The sequence below is a fragment of the Vanacampus margaritifer genome, chromosome 4, assembly GCF_051991255.1.
Source record: "Vanacampus margaritifer isolate UIUO_Vmar chromosome 4, RoL_Vmar_1.0, whole genome shotgun sequence".
NCBI lineage: Eukaryota > Metazoa > Chordata > Actinopteri > Syngnathiformes > Syngnathidae > Vanacampus > Vanacampus margaritifer.
Window position 1 is genome coordinate 12,570,515 of NC_135435.1, and position 11,986 is coordinate 12,582,500.

The 11,986-nt window shown below is 38.6% G+C and overlaps 1 protein-coding gene across 3 annotated transcripts in view; it reads left to right on the top strand.

The window, feature by feature from the left end:
* Nucleotides 1-11,986, top strand: part of cdkl5 (cyclin dependent kinase like 5) — a 53,787-nt gene that overhangs the window by 20,139 nt on the left and 21,662 nt on the right. For all 3 annotated transcript variants that reach the window (XM_077563141.1, XM_077563140.1, XM_077563143.1), the window contains 2 exons: nucleotides 10,280-10,325; nucleotides 10,412-10,548. In XM_077563141.1, the coding sequence (XP_077419267.1) occupies nucleotides 10,280-10,325; nucleotides 10,412-10,548 (183 nt within the window). The remainder of the gene's footprint in view (nucleotides 1-10,279; nucleotides 10,326-10,411; nucleotides 10,549-11,986) is intronic.

Consider the following 11,986-nt stretch of genomic DNA (forward strand, 5'->3'; position numbering starts at 1 on the left):
ACTGATTCCTCTCAACGCGGAGGAGTAGCGGCTCGACACTGAGTCCCTCCCGGATGACCGAGCTTCTCACCCTATTTTTAAGGGAGAGCCCGGACACCCTGCGGGGGAAACTCATTTTGGCCGCTTGTATCCGGGATGTTGTTCTTTTGGTCACAGCCCACGACTCGTGACTGTAGGTGAGGGTAGGAACGTAGATCGACCGGTAAATTGAGAGCTTTGCCTTTCGACTCATCTCCTTCTTCACCACAACGGACCGATACAGAGTCCGCATCACTGCATACACTGCACCGATCCGCCTATCGATCTCCTGCTCAAATCTACCCCCACTCGTGAACAAGTCCCAAAATACTTGAACTCCTCCACTTGGTGTAGGATCTCATCCCCGACCCGGAATAGGGCACTCCACCCTTTTCCGACTGAGGACCATGGTCTCGGATTCGGAGGTGCTGATATTCATCCCAACCGTTTCACACTCGGCTGCGAACTGCTGAAGTGAGAGTTGGAGATCACGGCTTGAAGAAGCCAACAGCACCACATCATCTGCAAAAAGCAGAGAGGCAATGTTGAGGCCACCAAACCGGAACCCCTCAACGCCTCGGCTGCGCCTAGAAATTCTGTCCATCAAAATTATGAACGTAACGGTGTCAAAGGGCAACCTTGGCGGAGTCCAACCCTCACTGGAAACAAATTCGACTTCCTGCCGGCAATGCGGACCAAACTCTGACTTTGGTGTTCCAGCCCGTATCAGGGGGCTCGGTACCCCATACTCCCAAAGCACCCCCCACAAGACTCCCCCGAGGGACACGGTCTTCTCCAAGTCCACAAAACACCTGTGAACTGGTTGGGCGAACTCCCGTGCACCCTCGACGACCCTGTCGAGAGTGTACAGCTGGTCCACTGTTCCACAGCCGGGACAAAAACCACACTGCGCCTCCTGAATCTGAGATTCGGCTTCCCGACGGACCCTCCTCTCCAGCACCCCTGAATAGACCTTACCAGGGAGGCTGAGGAGGGAGTGAGGGTTGGGGGTTTACAAAGTAAATTTGGGTTCCAAACTAGCAATAGGGTTTCAAGTTAGGATTGTGGTTTCAAATTAGGGTTTCAAATAAGGAGCAGGGTTTCAAATTAAGGATTCAAACTAAGGTTAGGGTTTCAAATTAAGGTTAGCATTTCAAGTTAGGTTTTCAAATTAGGGTTAGGGTTTCAAAATGGGCTTACTTCCCTATCTATTTTGAGTATTTTCAGCCTGAGGTTGTCAAATGCTGTTTCTCAGTTCCATGAAATGCTGTTGAGTGGAGACCTGAGCAGTCGATTGTCGGATTTCCTAAGGAAGGACCTGCCGCATGATTCCTGCTGACACGAAGTCAATGAGATTCATGTTCTCATGTGAAGTCAGACCCTGCCCGGATTAATAGTGCATTTGCTGTACAAGAGCAGTTATTTTTACTTTTCTCAGCTGGAAGCAGGGGAATAGACAAAGGGTGGGGGGAGCGAGCAAGAGATGCACCGTGAGCGCGTGGCTGCGTGCGCGCGATGGAGTGGAGGTGCAGAATTGAATATGTAGACCTTGCTGATGGTAACTGGGTCACCCTATTAAGAGTCGAAAGCCGAGCTGGGATTGCTTTGAGTCAAACAGGAAGACATGCAATAACTACTGGGCTGTGACCCAAGCGTGTGACTGTGATGGCACTTAACTTAATGCATTCCAAATGTGTACGTCTAAATAATGCATTCTTGTACAGTATGGTGCGATGTGGAGGGATCATTTAATTAGACCAGCTAACGCGTGCCAGCATTTGTGCAATGTTCCGCCACACTCTGCAAATGTTGTAGCGTATGTGGGTGTGAGTATGGAGGCTTACATGTTTTCTTCAATTTGGGGTTGACAATAGCTACATGCTAGCCACTATTTCCTAAAGCCAATTTCTTAGTGCTGAAATGACCTGTGAATTAATTACATCAAATTGTGTAAACAAAAGTTATGCAAGATAAAGCAAAAACTTGAAATGTTGAAAATTCAGGGTTAAATTTTGGGGAGTTAATTTTTAACTCCTGAAGTGTAAATTTGGCCATTTTCAGAGTTAAATGGTGTCTAGATTGTTGTGTACTTTGCACATTATTTGTGCTATTTTAAATTCAACTATGTAGTAGAATTTCATTGTATTTGATTTAATAAATAGAGAATGAGTTGGCTCTGTATATTTTGATCGATTTATAATTCTTATGGCTCTTTTTTGCAGTTTGAAAACAGGATCGGTATTTGTTTTAAATGCGTTTCCCCAGATTTCCACACAATAGGTCAGATGTGGTAATAATAATGAACAATTAAATGTGTATAATGACTTCTTATTCAAAACATCCTTTGTTTTGTAAAGGATCCCTGTAATTTTTGACATTTTGCTTTTGACGTTATCCATGAGTGACTTCCAACATATTTTTTCATCAATAACTACACTAAGAAATGTATTTTCATACACTCTTTCTACCATAATTTGGACTTGATGTGGGATATGTCTAGTGCCAAAAACTATTAACTTTGTTTTGTTTAAGTTTAGTGATAATTTGTTTAAGTCAAACCAGTTTTTTAATATGTTCAATTCATTCTCCACGGTAGTCAGAAGCTGCGTCAGGTTTTCTCCTGAACAGTAGAGAGTTGTGTCAACAGCAAATGAGACACTTTTGAATATTTTTGAGACACAACAGATATCATTTGTATACAATATAAATAATTTGGGGCCTAGCACAGACACTTAGGGGACTCTATGAGTAATCTTCAAGTGTTCTGATTGTGTATTGGTAATCTGTAAGTACTGTTATCTATTGTCCAAATAACTCTTCATCCATTTATATGCCAAACCTCTTATGCCATATCTTTCCAATTTATTAATTAACCCATTTGCTCCTAAAAACTTATAAATACATTCTATTTTAAAAAATTTAAGCGTCCCAAAGACGTATTTATATGTTTGTTGCCAAATTACTGCCAACATTAACAAAATACTCGTACAATTTAACTCTATAGGTGTTGAATTGTTCTGTGTATGTATTAGTTAAATAAGCCTAAACAAACTAACTCAATCTGACGTGGCAAAATAAAACAGCAGAAAACTGCTAATTTAAAGAACTTAATTTAAAGTCTAATTTAACTCATTCACTGTCATCAAAAATCCACTTTATTTCAATAAGTTTAATTTTTGAAAACCTAGAAAAAATGTTTTATTGTACATTTAAAACAGATATAAAGTTTGTGATTATTCGTGAGTTAACTAGAGTCGTCAATTTTAATTTTAATTTAATTTTTTAAAGAAAATATTAAAAATAAAAATATTTTTTTAAATAGAAAGTTTATTGAAAATAAAAATAAAAATATTAAAAATATATATTTTTCAAAGTAAAGATTAAAAATTAAAAAAATATTTATTTTTTAAATAGAAAAGATTATTGAAAATTTAAAAAATAATATATTTTTTTAAAGAAAAGATGATTATAAATTTAAAAAATAAAAGTATTTTTTTAAAGAAATTATAAAAAAATTGAAAAAATAATTAAAATATTTTGTTAGATAGAAAATATTATATATTTTTTTTAATAATAACATTTTTTTAATAGAAAAGATTTGGAATCGTAATTAATTGCATGATTTCACTAGTTAACTCACGATTAATCACACATTTTATATCTGTTCTAAAAAATTCTAGGTTTTCATACTCTTGTTAACAAAAGTGGGGGGGAAATGTTAAACTAATGGAAATAGTTCAAATTAATTTTGACGTCTATAACCGTCAATGGCAGTGAATGAGTTAACTTAAGAACTGTGGACAAAATGGCAGTTCATCCAATTTTAAGACAACTAAAGCTGCTTGTGTCCTAAGTAGAATAAAATATCAGAGTATATTTATAACTGTGCTGACACCACAGTGGCTCCAAATGCCGATGAGTGAAGGTCAGAGACGCCACACGTGATTAAAACAATCATCAGCACCCTGCGAGATGCTGTCACAGAGCTTGAACGCAGCCTGCTACATCCTGCATAATAACGGGGAAGACCCCCTCTGCCGTTCACATCAATCTCAGCTGCAAGAACATGTCGCTGGATTACAATTCTCTCCTCAGACATGTGAAAATGATGTGGGTTGTTTTTTGTTTTTTTTTGCTCTCTGAAGCATCTTGAGCCAAACAGTGAGTTTGTGTGGGAGATCTCGCTGCCAGCCCCTCGCTGTGCACCAACACTGAAGCACCTCTGTTGTCTGACCCAGCACTGGAAGAGAAGAGATGGCCGAGAGAGACTCATATGTGTGCCGTACTTCTCTTTAGTGCCTCTCCTGCTTGAATCAATTGTTATTAAATCAGGAATTTGGAATTTGTTTTAATTGGATTGGAGCACTTAATGAATATTAATTCCATTCAAATTCATTGAAAATAAAAAGGGAATATTTGTAAATTGTACTTATTAGTTCAATATAACCGAACCGTACTTAACTCTTTCACTGCCATGGACGTTAAAAGACGTCAAGTAAAAACCTACGGAGGGCCGCCAATGACGTTAAAAGGCGTCATCCAATTTTATTTTTTTATTTTTTGAAACGGGTGGAGGAAAGCCTTGGCCAGCTGTGGTGAAAGTTTCAAGCAGAACGAGTTAGCCTAATGACTATTTTTGGCCCCTAGATGGCAGCAATGACTCTCTTTTGACAAGATTGGGTAGGCGTCAGTAGAAGACGTGAGGCGGAGCTAGAGGGGACAATGGCTGGGGAAGGGAAGAGAACATGGCGACCGGTTGCAAGCGGTTCACGCTCGAGCAGTTTTTTTCAAAGACGAAAAGCATCGACCAACGCTAAAGAGCACATTGATGACGACGATGATCATCATCGATGATGATGATGGTGACTCCGAGGTTGGAAGCATTGACGCGGCAGTAGAAGACGTGAGGCGGAGCTAGATGGCTGAAGAAGCGAACAATGGCGACCGGTTGCAAGCAGCTCACACTTGGGAATTTTTTTCAAAGACGAAAGGCATCGACCAACGCTAAAGAGCACATTGATGACGACGATGATCATCATCGATGATGATGATGGTGACTCCGAGGTTGACGCCGAAGTTGGAAGCGCTGACGCGGCGGCTATGACGACGTCATAAAGGTTCACCGGCTAGCGATGCTAACACCGGAAAACGCGGAGCACAACCGAGCACGCTCAGGCGGACGCTCAGGCGGACGCTCAGGCGGACGCTCAGGCGGACGCTCAGGCGGACGCTCAGGCGGACGCTCAGGCGGACGCTCAGGCGGACGCTCAGGCGGACGCTCAGGCGGACGCTCAGGCGGACGACGACGAGTGCCCCGAGTCCAATGCATATTCATCGGAGTAGTGGGTACAGTCTGCTACTTGCTATTCCCTGGAAAAAAAGGCCGTCAAGAAAGTGTAACGTCTGCACGCGAAAGGAGCCATTGCAAGTGAAACTAATCTGTTGTGCAAATCCTGCTGCGTCTCCTTGCACGCATGGGAGCGTTACAAAAAGAAAAACTGTATTTGAAACATCCACATAATTGTAAATGGTACCACAGTTGCACACATTTATAAATAGTTTGCGAAATTGTTTTGTCAAATTGTTCACTGTTGAATGGAAATAAACGTATTTTGCAATCTAAAAACACTTTTTCATTGTTGGTGGTGGTGTATTACAGAAGTAAAGCACTATTTAGGTGTTTGTGGCATCATTCATGGACAAAAAGAAGTGTAGAATTCACTAGAGTGCATGAAATAACATCGTTTCACAAAAAGCTCTTTTTCTCCGCTTTTTGTTTCAAAACAGAGCATTTTGGTGAAACTAACCATTTTCTATTGTTGATTACTGAAGAACGGAATAAGGTAGAAACAAACTTTTTCTGATGAAAGATGAGAGTTCAATCCTTCATTTGGTAGTATGTGTGTTTCCATAGTCCAAACACAACATTTTCTGTGGACCTTGAAAGATCAGTCAAAATGCTTAAATCGGCTGGCACTGGCGACAGCCCGTTTCTGAAAACGTCTGGCAGTCAAAGAGTTAAAAATGCACTGTACTGTAAAGTTTAAGCCGCTGTAACATAATTGTTTTCATAAATTGTCCTTAAAAGAGGAGTTTTAATATTCAGGCTGCTAGCAAGATTTAAATGTAGCCTCATATCACTCTCAGTCTCCGACTAACGTCTACATGCGCTGTATGCAATGTGCTCTGTCAGCCAGCCGACATTAGCCACAGGCTGCTATGTTGGTAGCATGACGTATTCATGAAAGGACTCTTTTTCATGACCAGAGTCAATCTTGTCAGAGTTAATCTAGCGGTGCGTGGCCACTGTGGCGTATCACTGTGCTACGGTGGCCCGGAAGTGTAAAACACACACACAAAAACATCAAGTTAAAAAACACAAAACAATGTTTGTTTTGGTTTAGTTATTTGTTACTTGTTTTGTTTCGTTTGTGTTTTTTTGATTTGTGTTTTTGATTAACTTTTTTTTTTAGTCAAGTTAGTTATTTGTTTTTTTGTGTGTTTTTTAAATTTGATGTTGTGTTTTGTTTTTGTGTTTTTTTTTTTTTTAAATATAGTTTGTGTTTTTTGTTTTGCACTTCAGGGCCAGTTTACTGCCACAGAAGTGGGTTAGCCCCGATATTGGTCATTTTGCAGGCCAGCGGGTATGCAAGAGGGAAGAAATGGTCACAAAAACCTACTCCAGTCATGACCAATCAATGCATCTCATTTTCTTTAAATGTGGCACGTAAGTCGCACACTAAAGTCTCAACACCTTGAAGTGGGCGCTTGGAGACTTTGAGCAAGTGTGGAACTAAGAACATGGAGGGCATTTTAAGTTTTGACTTTTGATTTTTGCCACCATCTTTTTCCAACTCCTTCCAACTCTGGGCAGCACTATGGAACGATGCATCCTACCCTTTGTCACTATACTTCTTAACTTGATTTCATAGTGACTTGCCAATCTGCGAATCTCTGATGTGCTATTAATTGCAGCTGTGTCACTCTGCATCACAAGCTTTGATTGACTCCAACTACCAGAGACAAAATTTATTGTGTATTTTAACGTACTTGGCCAGTCAAGATTATTCTGATTCTGAAATTAGGAGAGGGGGAACGAAAATAGGATTGTTGTCTGCTGCTTAGAATATTTATAAATTCTCACCACCAAAGACGCATTTCCCAAAACAGCACAAAAGCAAAACAAGATGCAAAGCCTTCAATGCATGTCAAATGTGCGTTTTTGTGACAATGTATTATTCATGTCCACCACGAGTTCCTTTGAAATAATGCAACAGCAACGCAGCAGAGCGAGTGTGCCTCATTTTTAAGACTGCTTTTGCATATCACAGAAATGACGTCCTCGGAAGATTAATTTGAATCTATGACACCTCAAGCCAAGAACAAAAAGCATGGAAGCCCCCCAAAAATGTGTCTGCCCCTTAAATGAGGACTTTTAAGATGACATCACCGCAAGACCGTGAGAGAGAAACTGACAAAAGTCATTTTTCACTACAGAGACGAGACTTGTCCAGCACTTATTGGCTGTTGTTTGGTCACATGATCAGACAATGTGTGCAACCTCTTGAGAAGTACAAATGTTGTGTTTGTTTTCTTCCCACATGCAGGACTCTCCTTTGCACACAGAATGACTCATAGCTTAATGGTGGTCACCTAGCTTGCTTTTACTTTCGTCTTTTTTGCCTTTTCGGTGATTCCTGAATGACGGAATTGTCAAAGTTGAATTAAAACTAAAATGTTTGTTTAGGGCATTCGAAGTAAATATAAATTAAGTAATTGAGAGGTTGATTTTAGGGCCAAAATAATCGACATTTTATTGAACATTTATGACTTGAAATCATCATTTGGTAAATGGGCTGTAGTCATTTTGTAAAGGTTACTCCACTGGTATCAATAATACTGTGTGCCTGCTCTTTTTGTTTTATTTTATTTTATTTATACTTTATTTCAAACATTTAAAATGACATTACAACAAAGGAGCATAATATGACAATTGTGAAAAAACAACAACAAACAGAGACATTTAACCAAAACCATAAATAAATAATAACTACCAAAGAAACCCATTTACAAAAAGGAAAGAATTGCTGATTGAAATGGAATAGGATTAAGCAACTGCTTATCTAGTCCTGTCCCGATTTTACCTCACTTATTACTTTATGAACTCATTATTCGTAAATGTTTTAACAAACATTCTACTTTCAACCACTATTTTGTTATTATTCCTCTCTAGTGCATTTTTGTGCAATATATATATATATATATATATCGTGACACATTCAAAGATTCCCACCCCTAATATAAATATAACATATATATATTAGGGGTGGGAATCTTTGAATGTGTCACGATTCGATTCCGATTTTTGGGCCTGCGATTCGATTCAGGAATGACTTTCAATTAGGAATGTTTTTTTTTTATTCCAAATGATTTGATTGACAATGATTTTTGCTTCAAACTATAGATGGATTGTAATGATCTACTCCAGTCTGACTCGCTAATGCTAATTAGCGCGCTACTCGCGGCACTTTTATCACTCAAAAGAATGGCTCCACCCTGCAAATAAACAACTTTATTGGAATAACTTGATCGTGACTTTTTCCTTCTACTCTCTAATGTGGCTACAACTTAACAGTGTATTAGACCGCGTGGAACCACACTGCCCCTCAGTGGCCAAACCGGGTACAACATGAACAGCGCTCCAAATAAAGGCACACACAGACAAAGGCAAGACAGTATAAAATAATTCAAATAGAATCGATTTTGGGACATTTAAAATTCGATTCTGAATCGAAATACTAAATGAGAATCGAGATTCTTATGAGAAGCAATTTTTTGGCCCTAATCTACCAGATTCCTAAACTTTAATGTGCGTGAGAGTCTATTATTGTGTTTAAGGTATCCTACATTATTTATTATTCTTATGTGTATTTATACACTGCTTTCTCATTTAAACTAATTCCAACCCAAAAACATATAAATACATTTTTTTAATACTTTGTCCTTCACTCCCTAAAACGTATTTATAATTTTTTTATGTTTTTTTTTTTAATGCTAGAGCATACAGAAGGCTTTGATACAGCTTCTGATATGAAGAGGTCGCTCAAATCAATGTTAGTTATTACAAAAAAACGTCCAGCAGGCGGCAGCAGAGTGTAAGAGATCAGTCATGTTACAACAAGCTCTTTTTGCCAGTGTTTTCAACAGGTTTGTGAATAGTGATGAAACATAGCTATATTCTAATGCTAATTACTGAAAAACTGAAACAGATGCAACCATACTTTTTTTTCCCCGATGAAAGAAGAGACTCTAATCTTTCTTTTGGTAGGTTTCATGTTTTTATAGCAATAGAACTGAATATTCTGTGGGCCTTGCAAAATCGGTCAAAATCCAGTAAAACAGCTGGGAGCGAAGGGGGTTGCTTCAGTGAAAATGGCTGCGAGTGAATGAGTTTCAATAAGTGTCTGGCCTTTCCCAACAATCCAACACTGCGTGCTACCTTTGCTCTAACATGTTTTATATGTGGTTTTATTAAGTCTTTCTTGGGTTGACTGTGGTTGTTGACCTCCCGTTAGCGCCCTGCTAATATATAACGAGTGTTCCTCTGCTGCCAGCACCACTAGGTCCTTGTTTAATGTTATGGAGAGTTAAGAGCTCTAAATCAACACATAGCTATTTCCCCTACGCAGTGTTCACATGATTGATGACACCTTGTTCTTGGCCAGCAACCAGTTTTGCCATTGTAGGAACATTATTGATAGCACATGTAATCCACAAGTGGGAAATATCTACAGTATATTACATTCTGTAATAGCATAATTGAGCAGACTCCACAGTCGAGCTATCAATGACATTAATGAAGTTTAGTCATTTAGGATTATTTTCAAGATTATTACGCATGTTTGCTGAAAAAAAAACAAAAATACATGCTTTCGTTGATGCTGTCTGGGACGTTCCAGCAAATGTGGTATGTGTTAAATCCTGAGCACATCACCTCGTGGGGCAGCAAAAGCCACCTTGAAAGACTGAATGTAGAACTTGTCTCAATAAACTGGAAGTACTGTATCAGTTTGGTTACATAGCTCTCCACTTCCTTATTTTTACATATCTGTCCATCTGCTCATCCAGCAATCCATCCAAGTGCATAGCCAGGAAAACGAATATGCTTTCATACTGCCACTTGTTTACAATGAGACAATAAGGATTGGGATTATGATTGCATCCATCCATGCCTTTCACACGTTTGCTTATACATTGACAGGAAACCAATGAGCTGGTGGCTATCAAAAAGTTCAAAGACAGCGAAGGTGAGCAGGACGACGGCAAAAGCAAAGAAAAGAGCATCATCATCATCATCTTCGTCTTCATCGCTGTGTTTTACTTGTCCACGCAGAAAATGAGGAAGTTAAGGAGACGACCCTTCGGGAGCTGAAGATGCTTCGCACACTGAAGCAGGACAACATCGTTGAGCTGAAAGAAGCCTTTCGCCGCAGGGGGAAGCTCTACCTTGTCTTTGAATACGTAGAGAGGGTGCGCACTTATCTGCCACTGTGAAAACCGTGCTGCATTCACACACTTTTTTTGTTGAGGGTGTTCAGTTACACATTAAAAAAAGCACATCACCATGGCAACATATGAACTTTTGTTTTCAGTGAATAATGGTATTCCCTCACTATGTTGCCGTGGTATCCGGCCCAGTTGTTATTTTATGCCAGGTTTCATTTTAATGTTCGAAGTAATTTTTGCCCTCAGATTTTTCATTTCTGAGTGAGAAATATGGTAGAAAGCTATTTTCTGGGAAACATAGAGCAGTCAACATGTACGGGAACTTGTGAGAGGAAGGGAATAGTGAAAATCTGTTATCAAAAGGCCCCACAAAAAAAAGTTTATAATTGCCTATAGGATGCCACAATATGGTGGTAAAGCACTACTTTTGTTGAAAATAGTGCACTTTAAAAACAGTTGGGTCAAAAATAACCCAAATTGGGTCAAAAAGGGACCAACCCAAATGCTTGGGTTAAAGTCGGGTCAAATGAATAACACACAAAACAACCCCCCAAAAAATGGGCTTAGAGTTATTCTTTTGACCTGACTTTTTGAACTATATGCATAACCCAAAAAGTTGGGTGTGTCTCAAAAAAGAAAAAAAATGTTTTTTGGTGGGTTATTCATGAGTTAAACTTTTTCATTTCAATAAAGAAACCAAAACGCAATTTGGGTTATTTTTACCTACATTTTTGTTTTTCATGCAGAACCCAAAAATTTGGGTCAGTCCTCAAAAATCTTTGCTTTTTTGTTTAAAAAAAAGTGAGTTGTTCGTTGGGTTATTCATTTCAACCAACTTTTTGGTTTAAATAAATAAACCTAAACATTGGGTCGTCTCTTTTTTACCCAATTTTGGTTATTTTTGACCCAACTGTTATCAGAGTGTGGATATTTTTATACTAATTACCACCCCCCAAAACATCAAAATATTGAAATACAGTAGTGTAATAAGCTAATCAAAAATAAGGCAGATATTGTTCTCCTAATAATGTAAGTCACTGTTTCAACATTTAACACTGTGTTTCAAAATAGGAAAATAAAATGATGTTTCAATAAAAAAATTATTGCAAATTAACGTTACCTAAAAATGAGCTATACCAAATAAATGTACTGTACTGGTTTAAAAAAAAAAAAGTTTATTATGCACAGTTTGAACATTTAATTCAGTAATTCTTTCACATACCACTAGGGGCAGCACACATACCACACTTTGAGAATCACTGGTCTAAATGAAGCTTGCCAACTCACTTAAACATAATTCCTTGGTACCAAGATACCATGTAATGGCAGCCAAGCACTACTTTTGTCTGAATTAAGATTCTCAACTCACATCAACATACAGTATTTGGTAAGAACCAAGATGTCAATAAATATCATATGCGAATATGATTGAGCACCAAATGGTTTCTCTGTCCATTTTTAA